The sequence below is a fragment of the Eptatretus burgeri genome, chromosome 1 (genome assembly GCF_056783735.1).
Source record: "Eptatretus burgeri isolate ZD-2024b chromosome 1, Ebu_testis_v1, whole genome shotgun sequence".
NCBI lineage: Eukaryota > Metazoa > Chordata > Myxini > Myxiniformes > Myxinidae > Eptatretus > Eptatretus burgeri.
The window spans coordinates 113,022,784-113,040,628 of record NC_140961.1 but is presented as its reverse complement, the minus strand read 5'-3'; the positions used below and the strand labels follow the sequence as shown (position 1 = coordinate 113,040,628).

Sequence of the window (17,845 nt, the reverse complement as noted above, 5' to 3'; positions counted from 1 at the left end):
AATTAACGTTTGAAGTCTTATGATTGGTTGTTTCAACCGTCCTATTTCCAACCATTCATATTGCAATTGTCTGAGAACGATCTAGTCATTCTCCCTATGCTTTGAAAAAAATAGGGGCAATGCTCCTGGGCTCACCTGGTAGAACCAAGGAACCACTGGTAGGTGTGGATGACCCACAAAATATGCAACGGAGAAGAAAGTGAATACCTATTTTGGGGGTGGGCAAACCCCAGATTATTTCTTTTTTTTTAATGCTGTGAACAAACTGAGTGATGGAGTGATGGAGTGATGGAGGTTGTGGTATGGTGAAGTTTCATCGAAATTGTGTGTATAGTTTCAACAAAGAAAATAAATACCTTTTTTGAGGGGTCATTCAAACCTGGACCCACTTTGATCCCTGGTCGACCCCCTTAGACCCTGATTTTTTTTAATGTTGTGAACAAACTTTGGTACATCATGGGTGATAAAGGTTGCAGTCAAGTTTCACCAAATCGTGGGCGTTGTTTCAGAGAAGTTCCAAGTGTTAGGTTGTTATATAGTCTGATTGACTTACAGCCTTGACTCAATTATTGACTGACTGACGAGGCACGATGCCAACACCTCCCCTGAACTACGGTCCAATTGAGCTAAAAACGGATGTATATCGTTTTCAGCTCCGTCTGTCTGTCTGTCACACGATCTCCTCCTCAATGGTGTGCAGAAATGCACCAAACTTGGTAGTTAAATCACCACACAACACCAGGGATGGTGCGAGAGCCGTGGCATTTTTGGCCCCACCAACTGGGGCACTATGGAGGAATCAAAAGTTCAAATACCAAAAAAAAAATGCAGTTACGGGCACATTTTAATGAAACTTTGGATAAGCAATCAACCTTGGGGGACGCATGAAATCTGTGATGACTTTTGTGGATTTGACCCCCGGTTCATGCCCCAGGAGATGGGGACAGAAGATCACAGCAGTCAAAACAGAAGATTTTAAACTCAATATTTGATAATGGGTCATTCCTGATGGAACTTTTTGCTCGCTTTCAACTTCGCTTCAGTGTGTAGATTTGCGATGGTGCACCATCAACTTCAGACTAGTTTTAATTATTGTCTGATAAGTCAATTCTTTTAAGAAAGTGCTTAATTTCAGTCATTCATATCGCAATTTTATTTCAACCATAAGCTTAAACCATAACCTGTATACCAACCATAACATGGACCCAATTCAAGCAGAAAGATTACAGTGCTTAACCAGCAGGTTTAACAAGCAATATTTTTCACAGTTCTGGGATTATTCCAACACGACTTGATAGGTGGGGATGCGGAGAGAAAAGAGTGTGCACAATGCACACTTGATACACGTGAAATGAGGCACTCGATTACTGTAAGAACTGCGCTCAATATTGGTTCGGTGTCTTCTTATCTTATTCCCATTAAGATCAAAGGAAAGAAAAAGTCAACTCATCATACAAGATCTGAACATTTGATTTTGCAGCTATATTTAAAGAAAAGTTTTTAAGTCAGCAGATTATGAAGTACTTCTCAATACAACAGGTCAAAAGCTCGAACTATTCCACATCGACTTTGACCTCCCTTCCCAGAGCACACCTGTAGCGTGTAATCAAGCTGTGGTGCCATGTCCGCATTGGTTCCACCACGCAGCGTGAGGCATGAGGGACTAGCAGAAAATAACGCACAAGGCAGCGTGACTTGCAGAAGCAAGCACACACTCCTGCAAAGAGAAATCCATATCAGTTGGAAAATAAATAAAAAAATAATTATAATCTCTCTCTCTCTCTCTCTCCAAGGATGCACAACTATGCAAACGCTGTGTTTTTACAACCTCCTGCCAAATGCATTCGATTCCACACACCAAAAAAAAAAATCTCAGTCCAGCCAAGTCCAGCATGAAGCTGTTGCTATACATCCTTTATATGTGTAGATATAACAACTTAAACATTTTGTACAAATAGTTTCTTAAACAACGACTGCATCAAGCATGCCAGTGGAGATGGAGGGGAAATATACGTGAAACATTCAAATGCGCGCGCGCGTACACACACACACACACACACACACACACACACACACACACACACACACACACACACACACACACACACACACACAGCACTTCCTGCTATTGGCACAGCAACAGTGCAAAACCATGATGGATTGGAAAGAGCAGAGGGGATTAAACCCACCCATAATGCTGTCCAAAAGCCTGGTTTTTCTCGGGCTCCTTTAATACAATACAATCAGTGGTCTGAAAAGAGCCCGAGTATGCTTGTGTAATCTAACAATTGATGGTATGTTTGTGTAATCTAACAATTGATGGTATGTTTGTGTAATCTAACAATTGATGGTATGTTCATGTTGGTGTGCATTTCATTTCTATGTTCGATGATTTCTCTCCCCCCCCCCCTCCCCCTCTCCACTTCTCGCTCTGGAGCACATGCTTTTCATACTGTACTGGTTTCCTGTGCTTTTCGTACTGCTCAAGCTTGGCTTGTTTTGGCTCAGTCCATTGTGTTGATTACACTTAGTACTGCACTGTGCAGGGAGGGTTTCACCCTTTTACAATGTTTACTTCAGTACAAGTAACTCAAGATGTCTGAAAAAGCCCATCAAGTGATAATGATGTGCAAAGAGACCATAAAGCAAGTACCTTCGATGTAAAATTAGATGTGTGAAGGAAGTTTGAATTGGTGAAATACTTAGCCAAATCACAAAAGCATTAGGGATTGCTATGTCCACAGTGGGAACAATAAAGACAATAGAAGAAAGCTTACTACCAGCTACACCTTCAAGTGTTACCATGTTGTCTCGCTGGAGAAGTAATGTGATGGAAAAGATCTTTATTGCATCTTCGGACCGAAATCTTTTCCAAAGGAACACATCTCCAACGAGAACAGCAATCAGAAGAGTGCATTCCTCTAACCGGCCGCCGAGCAGTTTACATTTTGTTTCCCAATGACAGGCCAGATTTGCATCCGCACGTTAACCAAAGTATAATCGGCTTGTTCTTCTCACCTTCCCATCTCATCCACCAAGTTTTGTCATAGCCATTCCACAACTTTTTGAGAAATTGAGATAAATATTGCTTTTGGTCCCATCTCTCAATGGTGAAGAATCACTTTAAAAATTCCATTATCAGGATACAGATCCGGATCGTCACCAAAAACGAATCAATTTGTCCTTGTCACAAACCCAACCTGTCCACCAAGTTCCGTCCAAATCCACCCATAACTCTTTGAGATATTGTGCTATATACCAGTTTTTGGCCCTGTTACTCAAAAATGAAGAATCGCTTTTAAAAATTAGAAAATTCTCAGATCCGGACCTTCACCAAAATCTAATCAATTAGTCCTTATCACACCCAACCTGCCCAAGTTTTGTCCGAATACATCCACAACTTTAAGACGTCCTGCTCACAAGCAGACAAAAAGACAAACACACAAATAACTAGAGGGGGAGCACTCAGTAAAGTGCAAAATCTCCGCCGCCAATACTGCTTGGTCACTCAAGTGAACCTGATATCCTATTCATTCAATTTGACGTCAACAGTGCTCACAGAGTTATAGTTTGCAACTTTCCCTTTTACTTTTAACTTTTACATACTCAATTAATTCGTCATAACTAGATTCCTTGAGCCAAATTGATTTTACATGGGTATATCCACCTGAAGTTCCAAAATCAGCTGCAATTATAATTTTGGCATGTTTTTTGTTGGAAATCACTGATAACATGTAGAAATGCAAAAAAAAATAAAAATAAAAAAATCGAAATTTTGTTGAAAAAAAAAGTTGCAAAATTTTGTTTTTTTTTGTCTAAATTTTTTTTTTTTGGGGGGGGGGGGGTTGGAAATCACTTAAAACATGTAGAAATGCAAAAACAAAAATTCAAATATTTTTTCAAAATCGCCACCATAGCGGCCACATTGGACTTTGGTCCAAGTCCAAAATCTAATGGCATGATCCTTGAACCATACTTAATCCCCGCACCAAGTTTCGTCGAAATCCGTTGAGGAGTTTTTTTCCGTAATACTGTTCACAAACAAACAAACAAACAAACAAACAAACAGACGGGTGAAAACAGTAACCCCCGTCCATCTTCGATGGCGGAGGTTAACAAAATCGACTGACCAATATACTTGAAAAAAATCTTCGATTTTGCAAGTGACAAACTATAAATGGTACTCAGTTGAGTGCATATGTCCACCAGGCTGAACAGTTTATGTTTTGTTTCCCAATGATAGGCCGGATCTGGATTCGGAACATTCATCCTTGTCACACACACCAAAATCTAATTGGCTTCTTCTTGTCACCTCCCCAACTCATCCACCAAGCTTCATCATAATCCATCCACAAAGTTTTGAAATATAATGCGATGCATCATTTTGGCACCATCTCTTTATGGTGAAGAATCACTTGAAAAATTAAAAAAAACTCACGTCCGGATTTTCACCAAAATCTTATAAATTTGTCCTAGTCACACCATGCACCCAACCTGTCCACTAAATTTCTTCCAAATCTGTTCATAATTTTTTGAGATATCCTACTCATAGACAAAGACAGACAGACAGACAGACAGACAGACAGACAGGGGTGAAAATATAACCTCTGTTCACCTGAATTTTTTCTTATGCAATGAACAAAATTTAGTACATCTTGGGTGATGAAGGTTGTGGTCAAGTTTCATCAAAATATTGTGTGTAGCTTCGGAGCAGAAAGCAAATACCTACTTTGGGGGGTGGGGGAGGGGCGAAAAAAAACCCCCTGTACACTGCACTTTAATGAGCACAGATTTTTATCCAGTCGATAAACTTTGGTACATCACTGGTGATGAAGGTTGTGGTCAAGTTTCATCGAAACAGTGTGACGTTTCGGAGAAGAGAGCAAATACCGATTCTTGGGGGGGGGGTCAACCCCCCTCAATGACAGCAGATTTTGATGTGGTCGATAAACTTTGGTACATCACGGTTGTGGTCAAGTTTCATTGAAATTGGGTGTTTGGTTCAAGCAATAATGACCGAAGTGTTCACGGACTTGCTGACTCACTCACCTACGGACACTGCTCGATCGCATAAGCTCACCTGATTCAAGTCCAGGTGAGCAAAATAAAAAAATCCCTGGGAATATTATTACAAACGAACAACAGTTTGAATCTGTCCAGGGCTCGGTGATGATCCTGAAGAGAGACCTCGGAACAGAACTTTGAGAACAAGAAAACTTCACAACTTGGTCCATGAGTCGTGATTCCCCGAAACCGAAACGGAGGTGGATCCTTTAAGACATGGGAATACCTCTGGTTCACATTATAAAACCCACTTATGGAGATGGTGATTGAGACACACACACCGACTCCCGCTGCGGTTTTTTTGGGGGGGGAGGTGGGGGGGGGACAGCCGAATAAGAATAAACTTGAATGCAATATATACTTTATATTTTAAATCACAGTAACAAGCAAAGCTGCAGCAATTTGCTGTACTAACCCCGCTGTGTGTGTATCGGCAATAAGCTGACCGCCTCTCACAGGACCTGGCTGAAAGGTGATCTCCAGAGATCCGACGTCGCCACCCAGCAGTGACCCTCCACACAAGTCACGCACAGCAATGAGACCAGACAGGTGCTGAGGTCTGAAAGGGAGGGCAAAGAGATCGGATGCAGAAGCAGAAATTCTCACTCAAGTTTATCATCAAACGACAATTTGAGAAGCGTCCGTTTGCTCGACTTCTTTGCATCCTGAACTGCTGGACATCGGAGGGTTTTTAGGAGGTTAAAAAAACCAAGTTACTGCATGCGAGTAAGGGGAAGACCCCAATTCTCTCCATGTAAATGTGTGTCTGCAGCCCCACCTGGTGGGTGCCGAAAAACAAGTCATACTGAAATAATGTACACCAATTCTGGGAGACTTATCCCATCCATAAGGATTGTTTCTTCACAAGCATACCGAAATGAGTACGATAATTCATGAACTGGTGCTCATTTGTTTGCCGCACTACTCCTCCTGCAGTTCTGGCCCGATTACATCCAGGCTTGCGACATAGGATCGGCATGACCACAATGAATGCAAAGGGGTGTTTTGATCTTTGTCAGTGGTCTTGGGGAGGGGAATAGCGGAGGGGTTGCAAATTATCCATGCAAATTTGCATCATGTATAGCCGCCTCCAGGTGGGAGCGAGTATTACAAGTCCCCCCTTTACAGTCCTGTATTCCTGTCCCCACGTTTTCCAGTCCTGCGAGGTGTTTTGCATTTTAAGCAGTAGGTATGTTTTTGCTTCATGCACGTAACCCGGGTTATGAGCCCCCGTTGGACTTCGTCCGAAACGGGGGCTTATGGATTTGGTCTCGATTTCGTATCTGTGCGTGCGCGCGTCAGTCCTCAACCATTTCTCGGACATGCATTTACCAATCTTGTTCAAACTTGGCTCACAGATAAAGAATGATTGCTTACATACGCATGTCATCCCCCCACCCCCCCCCCCCCCGCCGCAGTATAATCCAAGATGGCCGACTGGCGGCCATTTTGTTACTTAAATGTGTCCCAAACCATTTCTCAAACATGCATGGTCCGAATTTGTTCAAACTTGGCACAAGCACAGTACATAACGGCATGCACGTGCCCCTCACTTTATTTTGCGATCTGATCAAAGATGGCCGACTGATGTACTGGCGACCATTTTAGTTTCTATCCCTTTAACTCTGTACAGCAGGATTACTAAAACAATGGGGGGCGGGGGGGGGGGAAATTGACATTTTATGTCTTTTTTCTCGTTTACCTATTTTCTGTGCAGTCCGAGTTATATTCCCGACATGAATATAAACTGTCGGATTTAATAGTGCTTCATGGGCTTCGCAATTAATACATCAGTGTGCAGTCTTATACAGATGGACATCAAGCTCAATGTCTTGTGTGCGAACAATAGTTGATTATCGTTGATGATCCCACGCATCCCACCCTACGGTGTCTTTCGCGAAGAGCAGGCGAGTCATCTCCAGCACCCTGAACAAAATATTGTTACGAATCTGGAAGCCATTTGTACACAGACAGACAGCAGTCCCCGTAGTTCAGTTATCTCGTATGTGTTTATAGTTAGGGCCCCACCCCCTATGTGTGCGCTGCGGGCTTCTTTTATAGTCAGTTTTTTTTTTACGTCTTGAAGCCGCACAATGCCAACAAATCTTCTTCACTCATCGCCTCAGCACTCCAACCCTTGTCCAATCAGGAGGCTCATGATCTGAGGGCCGGCTATGCCCCAGCCAGATGAAGGTTCGCCCCGTCAAAAGGTCAGGACGAGTGTACTGGAGTCATCGTGGCGATTGGCTTGGTCTTGGTCGTGGGGGCTCATCGTGGTGGCTTTTCTTCTGCGGTCCTTCGAGTGGCTCCGTGGCGCAATGGATAGCGCATTGGACTTCTAGTGGAAGCAGCAATTCAAACGTCGTGGGTTCGAGTCCCACCGTGGTGGTCGGGTGTGACCTCACGAGGCGGGGAGGTACCCGACAAGGCCTTGGTCCCCAGCTCGCCTTTCCCTCCTGAGCTGAGGGACCGAATAAAGACCCCACGGGGTCCATTTCGTGTGTGTGTGTGTGTGTGTGTGTGTGTGTGTGTGTGTGTGTGTGTGGCGCCAGCCTGATAAGTAGAAATTGTTAAGTGTTTTTGTTCATTGTAAATTGCCTGCTATTATTCGGATAACTCTGCTCTGTCTCCCTCCCGATTATTGTAATAAACCAGTGTTAAATGTTCCAGCTCGTTTTCTGTGTTTTCTCCCATTGACCCAGCACGGTGCGTATTGAGAAATAGTGAGGCCATCGATGCCGTAAGTTGTCATTTGGACCGGCGTGGCTTTGGTAACTCCCGCTCGGTTAAGCCCCTGTCACACCTTGACGATTTAGCCAGCGTATGGCAACGTATCAAAATTTATCTAAAACGCTGGCGTATGCTGAACTATTTTTTTTTCAGTTTTGGACATATAATAGTGTATTCATAACGTATTAGTAACGTGCAGAGAACGTTTCGATAACATAACTTATACCAACGAATGCTTAGCCTGTTGTCGGCATTCACAACTTATGCCCAACGATAGTCTAACTTATGCATAGCGCGGCAGCGTATCACCGACGATCACGTGGCGTAGCCTATTAAAAGGCTGCAGCTCAACGATTCAAATCATAACCGCACTAGACATCGAAGTGTCAACATCACCGTCATGCCGAAGAAAACTTCGAAGAACTCCTCGTTACGGAGTTCCACCATGAGCTGGTCATACATGCCAAACTGCCGTCGCCTCCCGATCCATGGTCTCACCCAGTTCCTTCTCCTCCGTTCACCTCTTCTTCTCCTGGCTCCATTGGCACGCAACTGGTACAGTGTCAAATCGATGAGGTCATGTTGATGTTGGAGGACAACAAGTAGGTATTCTCGTCTCAGCCTTGCCGGATCCTCCATCTCTCGGATGACATGGACATCTACTCACCATGTAGTCTGGAACACTGACGGGTTCCTCCTGTGAACCCCATTTTTATATACCAATTACCCTAAACGCTGCCAATACGCCATTATACGGTAGCTGTAAGCTGTGGTCGTCCGGAAGACGTGAAATACGTCTAAATACGTCAATATGCGTTGGAGATACGTTACACATAGGTTAGAAATGTTTCGGGTACGCTAGACATTACCTCGACGTGTTTCGACTTATGAATAACTTACAAGTAACGTGTGTCGACGTCTGTCAACGATTGCATAACGTGCCTACAACTTATGGCCAGCGTATGAGGAACGTGTGAGTCATATGCCGAGCACATCAACAAATTTTGTGCACGCACAAGATTTGTCGATGAGCTCGGCGTACTACATCGTATACAAAACTTACCCATAACGTATTCGACGTGTGCCAGTGTATTCGCCAAATTTTTCATGCGTCGGCATACGCTGGCTAAGGCCAGTCACATTTGGCACGGCAGCCGTAGGGTTTACAAAATCTACGGCCACTAGCAATTATAGGGCGGCCGCAGTATTTCCACGGTCACACAATGTAGCAGTCAAATACGTTTTTATTTTTTGGGGAGTCGCACGGCGTATTTATAAATTGTGGAGACCGAAAACGTGGGGTTGCCGTACGGTCTTTGATTTGATGTCGCACGGTGACCTTAAGGCGTCCCTGCGTTGGCCATATAATTTTCAAGGCAGAAGCAAGGTAGCCTCAAGGTGCCCGCAAGGCGACCGCAGGGGGGCCCGAAGGCGAACGTGCGGCCAGACGGACGGTAACGAGTGGGCATACATACCAGTTCTTTTTTTTTTACTGAAATAAAAATACAACAGTTTGGAATATACCAGTATATACTACAACTATAATATATATAACTGAATATACCAGTTCAGAGTATAGGCAAACACTTATACCCCAATCTCTAGCGGTAACGCACGGTGGACGCACGCTCGACGCAGACTGCCACGGAGGCCGTACATAGGACGCACGGCAGGTGTAGGGGAACCGTGTGTCGACCCTGCGTTGCCTGCAGGTAGTCACACAGACCGCAAGGCCACCGTACGTTGAACACAGGGATACCTTAGGACTGACTACCCTACGGTGACCGCGGAAATAGTGTGGCCGCCGTAATTTTTTGGGGGTTGGCAAAATTCATTTTTCATTGATAAGAGCCTACAGCAGCCACACGAATAACACAAGCCCACCGTACGCCCTACATACGGTCGACATGGAACACATCTACGTCACAGCTTGGCTTGTCGAAATGCTACGGCCAGCGTAGAAATGAAAAAAAGTTATAACTCCGCGCTATAATCCCACGGTGACCCCTATGGCCTGTAAAAGATAGCCATATGGCGTAGGGCCACCCTGAGGCCACCTCAGAATCTCTGCGGCCGCCGCACGTTTCTGTCAATTCAGGGGGGGGGGGTACGGCCGCCATATCCTAGCCGTAGAGCAAATGCGACTGAGGCATAAAACGTGAAGGTGTGACAGCGGCTTTACGCCGGATCCGAGTCGGTAACAGCGACTCGGTTCGGACAAAGTCGGCCGAGGGTGTGGCTCTCCCGGTAGTTAGACGGCGTGAGTACTTAGGTATATTTAAATTAGGCAATTAACTCTACACCACGCCGTCAAATTATTGGCGACCACGGTCCACTAAGAGACCCGTGACCTTTCGGAGTTGTCCGAGAGACACGACCTAAATTCCGGGTGTTCAGTGGAAGACGGCTCCACTGCTCCACCTAGTGGTCGTTTATCGCCACCGAACCCTGGCCCACAACAATATAAATCCCTGCCCTGACCTGCAGCAGGAGGGGGGGGGGCACTGCATCAACAGTGATGCAACCAACAGGCACGTGCGTCCGTAACACTGACCGCAATCCAGGCGTCGTTCTGCCGGCACGGATGTTGAACACTCGAATGGATTTTCCCACAATGCAGCTGAGCGACGTACTCACACGGAGGCTTTGGCCGCCCTGACGTGAACACCATGAAACAAACAAAAAAAACAGTCAAACAACATCAACGTGTCGCTGCACGTTCAGCATCGTCGACCTGGTACACCAAGGATGGTTACTCACCCCTTCTAAGATAGCTCCGTCGATATTAATTGGGGTTTGTCCCGCCATGACGTGCGTCCCTCCACAAACCACGGTGAGCGAGGCACGTGACGCGCACACAAACCTCATGGAACACTTAAAACCGGTTTGATACACGTTCGTCTAAAAGTGGAGACGTGAACGTGACATAAATGTTGCTATATAATGATTATAATTATTATTATTATTATTATTATAACAAAGGACGATGATCGCATCAGATTGTAATGCTCGAAACACCACGTTGCAAGCTGTCAATGGTTGTTGTTGTTGTTGTTGTTGTTGTTGTTGTTGTTGTTGTTGTTGTTGTTGTTGTTGTTGTTTTTTATTAATTGTCAGCTTTGAATCGACGTCACGCCCACAAACCGTGACGTACTTCCTGCCCAAAGACACCCGTACGGCGGCTGTGAGAGGCCAAAAGACCGTTTGTTTTGGCGATTTCGATTCCTTTATGCAAGCATGGCCGCGTTTTCAGGTTTGCAACGTCGCGACTCTTGATGACAGCCGTTCACGAACGAGCGCTGACTTCGTGTGTTTCCATTGAGCGGCCTTCGTGACGATTTTTTTTTTTATTACTCACGATAATTGACGGGCCGCAGTTATGTTTGCAATTTTCTTCCTCGTGTTTCATTTATTCCTCTTTGATGTTTTTTTTTGTCGACAATTTCATGCCAAACGTGCCAAGATTATCTTCTGCGTGGTTTTGTGAAACGTTCCTCAAGTTTGACATGAATTGTGGTTTCAATTTGTTTTGTTTTTTTTTTCTAATAAAAAAAATGTTATTTGCAGAAATGGGGGTTATGCCTGAAATAGCACAAGCTATTGAAGAAATGGATTGGCTGTGAGTATTTTTATGTGTTACACCGTGAAGTGTGAAGATGGGAAACAAGCTCAAATGAGCTAAGATCCTCGTCCTCTTAATGATGACGTCATAAAAACGAATATGACGTCATTGTAATGTATCAGGTTTGCGATAATTTATCTCTGCTAATGCCCGGCTTGATTCCCGCAAACAAAATTCAAACGGCTTGCCTAGTTTCGGAGATAATGGTATAGGCGATTTCCATTAGCGGCGATATTATGACGTCAACTTTTTTTTTTCTCGGAAGAATTTCCAAAATCGGACACGGTTACTGCCTGCGCGTGGGCTTTCTGCATATGCATGGCAAGTTTCACGAAGATCCGATGAAAACTCTGGGTTGTGAAACAAAAAATGTCAAAAAATAGGAATGACGTCATAAAAATTGATGTGATGTATCATATGTGCGGTAATTCATCTCTGCCAATGCCCTGTTCGATTCCCGCAAACAGACTTCAAAAAGCTTGCCTAGTTTCGGAGATAATTTTTTTTAGCCGATTTCCATTAGCGGAGATATTTTGACGTCATAACTTTTTTTTTTCTCGGAGGAATTTTCAAAATCGGAGATCGTTACTGTCTGCGCAGGGTATTTTTACATATATATGTGCCAAGTTTTTTGGAAGTTTCGATGAAAACTGTAGGCTGTGAAACAAAAAAGTCCACAAGAAGAAGGTGAAGAACAACAACGTGAATAAGACTGAGAGATCCTCCACAAGGATCTAAAAATATGTTCAGTTGCGAAGGGCCATCTACATAGTACGTACGCAAGCTGTGATTGAGATGTGGGGGGGTGCAGTTGGAAAACAGAACTAAAGGAAGAGGTCTTTACATTGCAATATAATGGACCACGACTCAAAAGGGACATTGTGAAAGTGGTCATGGAATTTTCCAACTGCCTTGGGTAGTCCAGTTAACCTAAACATGATGAAACCATTTTTGATGCAAAGTCTTGGCTCATTGAAGAGCGTGGTGACTTAATGACTGAAGGTCGAGGTAGAGCCACGATTGAACACGGCAAGCAACGGAATTAACAAAGCGGAGAGAGGGACGCAGTAATTTGCAAGTAAGGGCATTGGGTTAAGTTATTTGGGGTTAAATGGGGGTAAAAAGATCATGCCGAGGGATGACATGAGATGATGGTGCATGCACGGCTGCCCAGAGCTAGAATGTGCCCAGGGGCAATTCTCAGTGTCAGGCCCCCTTCATCCGCTTTAATATATTTAGATAAAACATAAGATACAGTATTGAGATAAAACCTCACTGTAATATCATGTAATCCTTAAATCAGTGGCTGGCAGGATGGCTGAGACTAGAGGTACACACACTCACTTTTAAGATGTCTAACCTGGGTTTGAAAAGCCTGGTGTTGGCTTAGTGGTTAAGGTGGCGGCTTGGGATCCTAGGGTCCTGAGTTCAAGCCCCGTTGGCCGCTGAATTAAAATACACCAGCCTGAGGTTGACTCAGCCTGTCATCCTTCCGAGGTCAGCAAAATGAGCACCAGTGTACTGGTAAGGGGGACACTGCATCAGCGGCATAGCCGCGTCCCAACCAATGATGGAACCAGCAGCCACAAGCTGCACTCGATAGAGAGGGACCTGGGTTTGAATGCCATACCCAGCGAAAAACTATCATCCCAGCGTTTCACAGGCAGGGTGATTTATCAATGTGTGTGCCATCCCTCGTACCATTCCATATGAGAGATCAATACTCCATTGAGTTGTGGACAAAGGCCTTGTCGGTTATGAGTAAATCTAATTTCTTAAGGAATGACTGAGCAACGGACGATGACTATTCTGCGACTTTTTTGGAGGCCAGGTTTGCAAAATGGTCGGTTCAGGAGTGGTCATGGGCTCATAGCCGATTCTGAGGCCTAGAAGTTCAAGGGACTGAACCTTTTCTAGTGGTTGACCATGGAAATACACGTGTGGGTTTTTTGTCAAAACCTTCTGGAGGGACATGGTGAAACTGGGAGCAAATTTGATCAATTCCTTATTAGCAGAGAGTAACACGGCTGCTTTCTGTCTGGCGGTGGGATGTTGTATTGTATTGGATAGGGAACGGAGACACTGCCACGGCACGCTTTAACCTCGACTGATGGGGAGGAGGACAGGGTCCCATTGATCACAGCATGTTGAATGTACAAATAGAAGAGAGTGCAAAAGCCAGCTCTGAAGACTGCCTCGCTTGCCACAAGAAGTGAGCTTCACAAGCACAGCAGGATGCACATGATTGTGTTGATTGCCTGATACTCAACTATGGATATGCACCTCCATTTTCTCTTCACGAAGCAGCCAGTCCATTGATGAGACATCTAACTCTTATTCTTTTGATGGCTCTGGTCACCTTCGGTGGTGGGGCATTATATTTTCAGGTTGTCCATCCGTACATATGGCCATCCGTGTTAAATCTCATTATCACGATATCTAAAGAACCGTGGAGGGGATTTTGTTCAAACTTGATGGCAATACTTGATGGTGTGTGTGTATGTGTATGTATATACCGTGCCAGTATGTGCAGCTTTGTTCTTTCGCTCTCGTAAACGATGACTGGATTGGGGCTTTGTTTCAATTGGATCAGACCAACCGTATCATAAATGGCCATAACTTGGGAAACACCTGGGAAACATACTAAGGTCCGCAGCGTCAATTGTGACGTCATATCAAAAGAAGAAGAAGAATTGTGACGCCCACTCTCTCTCTCGCCCCTCTCTCTCGCCCCTCTCTCTCGCCCCTCTCTCTCGCCCCTCTCTCTCGCCCCTCTCTCTCGCCCCTCTCTCTCGCCCCTCTCTCTCGCCGCTCTCTCTCGCCGCTCTCTCTCGCCGCTCTCTCTCGCCGCTCTCTCTCGCCGCTCTCTCTCGCCGCTCTCTCTCGCCGCTCTCTCTCGCCCCTCTCTCACCCCCTCTCTTTCCCCCCTCTCTTTCCCCCTCTCTTGCCCCCCTCTCTTGCCCCCCTCTCTCCCCCCTATTCTCCCCCCTCCTCTCTCGCCCCCACTCTCACCCCCTCTCCCGTCCCCCTCTCTCGCCTCCTCCTCTCTTGAATTGTGACGCCCCCTCTCTCCCTCCCCTCTCTTGCCCCCTCTCTCCCTCCCCTCTCTTGCCCCCTCTCTTTCCCCCTCCTCTTTCCCCCTCCTCTCTCTCCCTCCCCTCTCTTGCCCCCCTCTCTTTCCCCCTCCTCTTTCCCCCTCCTCTCTCCCCCTCCTCTCTCTCCCCCTCCTCTCTATCCCCCTCCTCTCTCTCTCCCCTCCTCTCTCTCCCCCTCCTCTCTCTCCCCCTCCTCTCTCTCCCCCTCCTCTCTCTCTCTCTCTCTCTCTCTCTCTCTCTCTCTCTCTCTCTCTCTCTCTCTCTCTCCACTTTCTCTCCACTTTCTCTCTCTCTCTCTCCACTTTCTCTCTCTCTCTCTCCACTTTGTCTCTCTCTCTCTCCACTTTCTCTCTCTCTCTCTCTCTCTCTCCACTTTCTCTCTCTCTCTCTCTCTCTCCACTTTCTCTCTCTCTCTCTCTCTCTCTCTCCACTTTCTCTCTCTCTCTCTCTCTCCACTTTCTCTCTCTCTCTCTCTCTCTCTCCACTTTCTCTCTCTCTCTCTCTCTCCACTTTCTCTCTCTCTCTCTCTCTCCACTTTCTCTCTCTCTCTCTCTCTCTCTCTCTCCACTTTCTCTCTCTCTCCACTTTCTCTCTCTCTCTCTCTCTCCACTTTCTCTCTCTCTCTCTCTCTCTCCACTTTCTCTCTCTCTCTCTCTCTCCACTTTCTCTCTCTCTCTCTCTCTCTCTCTCTCTCTCTCTCTCTCTCCACTTTCTCTCTCTCTCTCCACTTTCTCTGTAAGTGTATTTACAAATGTCTACCAAGCACAACAATTCATTCAAACCTTGGGAAAAAACAGCTTTCAGACCCTTGGGAAAGAGCTCTTTCCCTTGGAAAAATTCAAACCTTAGGATTAATTAATAATTTGAACAATTAATCAAACCTTGGGAAAAGACTGTTTTCAAACTTTGGGAAACAGCTGAAACGGATGAAGAACGAGATCAAATCTTGAAAAGGCACATACACAGGTCCCCAGCGTCGATCATGACGACATGCTAAACGAAGAAGAAGAATTGTAACGTCAATCGTGCAAAGAAAAAAGAATAAACATTAATTGTGACGCCATTCATGACGTCATAGCACCGTGTCTTGTCATTGGTTGACAGATAAATGGCCGTAACTTGGGAACCACTCGTCCGATTAATATCAAACCTTGAAAAGGCACATCCGCGGGTCCCCGGCAATATTCCTGGAAAGGTTCAATCAGATCGGACTGGTGGTCGTCGAGGAACGATGTCGCAGACAGACAGACAGACAGACACACACACACACAGAGATTGCTGGAATTATAGATAGATAATCCTAGTTACCTGGGTTAATTGATTAGGTGAGAGCTAATTGGTTATTCCCTCAATTTACAGGTGTGAGATGTGGGAGAGACCAAAACGAAGAGATCAAAACGTCATACCAAACGAAGAAGAATTGTGACATCAATTGTGCAAAAAAAACCCCAAAAAATAAATAAATAAACATCAATTGTGACGTTATTCGTGATGTCATAGCACCGTGTCCTGTCATTGGTTGACAGACGTTATTGGTCATTATTGGTTGACAGACAATATATAGGTCGTTATTGGTTGACAGACATTGGTCATTGTATCACGTTATTCTTTTTATTACTGCCAATTATTGTGCTATTATTATTATTAATATGCTGTTATCATTATTCTGAGATGTCTTTGGGAAAAATTGCATGATAAGGTGATTAAGGTGGAGCGACACTTCAGCTGCGATATATACACCTTTCTAACACTGAAAAAAGCAATAAAATGTCTGTAACTTGGGAACCGCTCGGCCGATTAATATCAAACCTTGAAAAGACACATCTGCGGGTCCCCGGCAATATTCCTGGCAAGTTTCAATCAGATCGGACTGGCGGTCGTTGAGAAACAGCGGTCGCATACATACAGACAGACAGACAGACAGACAGACACACAGATTGCTAGAATTATATATACTAGTACGGGCCCGTAGGGGCGGGCCCGTAGGTGCGTGCCCGTAGGTGAGTGCCAGTATGTGCAGCCTCTCTCTCTCTCTCTCTCTCTCTCTCTCTCTCTCTCTCTCTCTCTCTCTCTCTCTCTCTCTCTCTCTCTCTCTCTCTCTCTCTCTCTCTCTCTCTCTCTCTCTCTCTCTCTCTCTCTCTCTCTCTCTCTCTCTCTCTCTCTCTCTCTCACCTCGAAAAGGCACATCCACGGGTCCCCAGCAATATTCCTGGCAAGTTTCAATCGTGCAAAAGAAATGATAAAAAATAAATAACTAAATAAACATTAATTGTGATGTCATAGCACCATGTCCTGTCATTGGTCGACAGATAAATGGCCATAACTTGGGAACCGCTCATCCAATTAATATCAACCCTTGAAAAGCACATCCGCGGGGCCCCGGCAATATTCCTGGCAAGTTTCAATCAAATCGGACCGTCGATCATGCAAAAATAAATAAAGAAATAAAGAAACATTAATTGTGACGTCATTCGTGATGTCATAGCACCGTGTCTTGTCATTGGTCGACAGATAAATGGCCGTAACGTGGGAACCGCTCGTCCGATCGATATCAAACCTCGAAAAGGCACATCCGCCGGACCCCGGCAATATTCCTGGTAAGTTTCAATGAGATCGGCCCGGCGGTCATTGAGAAACGGCGGTCGCAGACAGACAGACAGACAGACAGACAGACACACAGAGATTGCTGGAATTATATATGGATATATATATATATATATATATATATATATATATATATATATATATATATATATATATATATATATATATATATACATATACATACATACGAGGTGTGTTCAAAAAGTATCCGACCTTTGTTCATAAAAAATACTCGTATCCAGATACAACAAACTTACACTAATCTCCTTCAAAGTAGTCCCTTTGGGCTGCCACACACTTCTCCCAACGGTTCTGCCACTGTCGGAAGCAACGCTGGAACGCCTCTTTTGGGATGGCGCGCAGCTGGTCCGTTGCATTCCGCATAATGTCTTCTCTGGACTGAAATCTGGTCCCTTACAGGGGCATTTTCAGCTTGGGGAAAAGTCAGAAGTCACACGGAGCCTTGTCGGGAGAGTAGGGAGCCTGACAAAGCACAGGTGTGTTGTGTTTGGCCAGGAAACTCTGCATCAAATGTGAAGAATGGGCGGTTGCGTTATCGTGATGGAGCTGCCAATTGACCGCTGCCCACAGGTCCGGCAGTTTGCGTCGCACAGTGTCACGAAGGCGACGCAGTACCTCTTGGTCGTACTCTTTGGTGATGGTTGTGCCGTGTGGTGCGTTCTCGTGATTAACCACGCCACTGGAGTCAAAGAAGACGGTCAGCATGACT

At 45.2% G+C, this 17,845-nt stretch overlaps 2 protein-coding genes across 3 annotated transcripts in view; one reads left to right on the top strand and one right to left on the bottom strand.

Annotated features, from left to right (window-relative positions):
- RTCA (RNA 3'-terminal phosphate cyclase) overlaps positions 1-10,793 on the bottom strand; it is a 42,667-nt gene extending 31,874 nt beyond the window's left edge. The window contains exons 1-4 of one of the 2 annotated variants that reach the window (XM_085895274.1): positions 10,555-10,793; positions 10,349-10,449; positions 5,480-5,623; positions 1,594-1,717 (exon numbers count right to left, since the gene is read on the bottom strand). In XM_085895274.1, the coding sequence (XP_085751400.1) occupies positions 1,594-1,717; positions 5,480-5,623; positions 10,349-10,449; positions 10,555-10,662 (477 nt within the window). In that variant the 5' untranslated portion in view covers positions 10,663-10,793. The remainder of the gene's footprint in view (positions 1-1,593; positions 1,718-5,479; positions 5,624-10,348; positions 10,450-10,554) is intronic. The other variant, XM_085895263.1, reaches the window with a different exon arrangement.
- Positions 10,794-10,925: 132 nt separating this feature from the next.
- DDX1 (DEAD-box helicase 1) overlaps positions 10,926-17,845 on the top strand; it is a 103,034-nt gene continuing 96,114 nt past the window's right edge. The window contains exons 1-2 of the mRNA XM_085895250.1: positions 10,926-11,047; positions 11,362-11,413. Coding sequence (XP_085751376.1) covers positions 11,032-11,047; positions 11,362-11,413 — 68 coding nt within the window. The 5' untranslated portion in view covers positions 10,926-11,031. The remainder of the gene's footprint in view (positions 11,048-11,361; positions 11,414-17,845) is intronic.